General features: G+C 39.3%; 1 protein-coding gene across 1 annotated transcript in view; it reads left to right on the top strand.

Moving 5' to 3' along the window:
- Positions 1 to 4: 4 nt before the first annotated feature.
- LOC107749685 (golgin subfamily A member 2) overlaps positions 5 to 2,276 on the top strand; it is a gene marked incomplete at its 5' end in the record, with an annotated part of 36,460 nt that continues 34,188 nt past the window's right edge. The window contains 1 exon segment of the mRNA XM_016564835.1: positions 5 to 37. Within this exon segment, the coding sequence (XP_016420321.1) occupies positions 5 to 37 (33 nt within the window).

The following is a 2,276-nucleotide window of genomic DNA, read 5'->3' as shown; positions in this document are numbered from 1 at the left end:
GAACAGGCAAATCAAACTCGCTGCAGCCAAGAAAAAGGTACGTTTTTGTGCTTCCACATCTTCTTTTACTCTCTTTGCGACAAAACGCAACTTTTATACGTAACCGAAGGGAGCGCGTGCGTTTCATCTGTCATGTTGACATTCCACGTCTACCGGCCTCTCCGCGGGCCCGCATCCGGCTGCCAGCGCTCTTGGACGGGCGCGGCTGTCGGGAAAGCCCGGGGACTGAGCTGCGGCAGGGCCTGAATACGAACTCATTAGAATTCGCCTCACTATTCGCGTTTATAACGATTTAAACCTGTCAGAAATGCGCTTTATACGTGTTTGTGAGCGAATGTCAGTTTAACTTGGCATGCTAATGTTGTTAGCCTCTGTGTTTTGGCGTCAATTACAGAATAAAAACAACAACAATGTGATTTAGTTGAAAATAAACCTAAACTAGACATCAAAATAACACTTTTCTTTACTTTAGGCTCATTTAACCAACTGATTAGTGTTGGTTTACTTGCTAACTGCTAGTTAGTAAATGACAGCTCTAATTGAAACTAGTTTGGTTGATTGTCTAGTTTGTTAACAGTGCTTAACTAATAGGTATAATTTGCCCTCATTGTAATCTTTAGGTTGCTGTTTGATCAAATCTGTGATTATTAGTGTTTTTGTTCAATGATGCAAGTGTGTGCTGTCTAGGAAGACAGCCACTTGATGCCCAAAAGTGCTGTCTAGTTGGGGAGCTCATGTCTACTATACTAGGTTCTGAAGCACAGCTGCTGTCCTTTATGCTGTCTGTGTTCTGGAACGTCAACACGGCTTGAAAAATATCAACCCTGGAATTTAAGTAATGGCAAAGCGAGGTTCTGTCATATGAGATCTGATCCCATGACAGCTGAATCACACCCAAACCCACTACTGCGTATCTGACCTACTAGAGACGGCGTTCTCAATCTCCATCTCGCAGGAATGGACGGGAGGCTCTTCACGAACAGAATGTGCCGTTTGTTGTCGTATCTGAGCGACTTTTAACAATGCATTCCAACCAGTGTCTTTAAACTGTGCCAGAATTAGGACAGATTATTGATTTGAGATTAGGGGTCGACCGATATGTGTTTTTCAGATATATTATATTAGGTTAAAGAAATAGTTCACCCAAAAATGAACATTTGCTGAAAATGCATTTACCCTCAGGTCATCCAAGATTAGGATGAGTTTCTTCATCAGTCAGATTTGTAGAAATGTAGCATTGCATCAGTGTCTCAGCAATGGATGCTCTGCAGTGAATGGGTGCCGTCAGAACGAGAGCTGATAAAAACATCACAATAATCCACAGCACTCCAGTGCATCAGTTAACATCTGGAGAAGACAAAACCTGAAACAAATCCAGCATCAAGTCGTTTTTAACTAAAATATGAGTCCATAATCCATAATAACTCTTCCTCCAGTGAAAAAGTGTTCTGGTCTGAATCAGGAGAGAAATCTGCACAGATCAAGCAGCGTTTAAACACTGCAGTGAATGGGTGCAGAGCTGATAAAAACATCAAAATAATCCACAATAATCCACAGCACTCCAGTGCATCAGTTAACATCTGGAGAAGACAAAACCTGAAACAAATCCAGCATCAAGTCGTTTTTAATTAAAATATGAGTCCATAATCCATTATAACGCTTCCTTCAGTGTAAAAGTGCATCTGCTGTTGTCTCTCGCATCAAAATCCAGCCACATATTTGTTTAGAGCTGTTTTGGCTTGTAAACATTTACATTTAATCATTTAGCAAACGGTTTTATCCAAAGCGACTTACAAATGAGGACAATAGAAGCAGTCAAACCAACAAAAGAGGTCTCTGTGCAGATTTCTCTCCTGATTCAGCTCTGATGACTTTTTCATTGGAGGAAGCCTTATTATGGACTCGTATTTAGCCGGAAACAATGGTTTGAAGTTACATACATGCATAAAGTTTAAATAGGTATACAAAACTGGAAATGAGTAAACATGTATAATATATAACCAAATAAATAAGAAACGTAGAACGTTTATTAGCAAAACGAATAAGAAAGCTTAGAGGCATTTAAAATGCCTTAATGCTGGTTTATTACAAAAACGCAGCTTTTCACGTGATGTTAATTGATGGACTGGAGTGCTCTGGTTTACTTTTCTTTATAATTTTTGCTCGATGACTCAAATCAGCAGTGTTTTGGGGATTTTTAGTGTATATAGAGTGTGTGGGTTGGATTTCCAATTTTTACAAAGGTTTATATACTTTTGTTGTAAAAAAAAAAAAAA

Source organism: Sinocyclocheilus rhinocerous, unplaced genomic scaffold, assembly GCF_001515625.1.
Source record: "Sinocyclocheilus rhinocerous isolate Xijiao unplaced genomic scaffold, SAMN03320098_v1.1 scaffold4954, whole genome shotgun sequence".
Taxonomy (NCBI): Eukaryota; Metazoa; Chordata; class Actinopteri; order Cypriniformes; family Cyprinidae; genus Sinocyclocheilus; species Sinocyclocheilus rhinocerous.
This window is presented reverse-complemented; position numbering and strand designations above follow the sequence as displayed.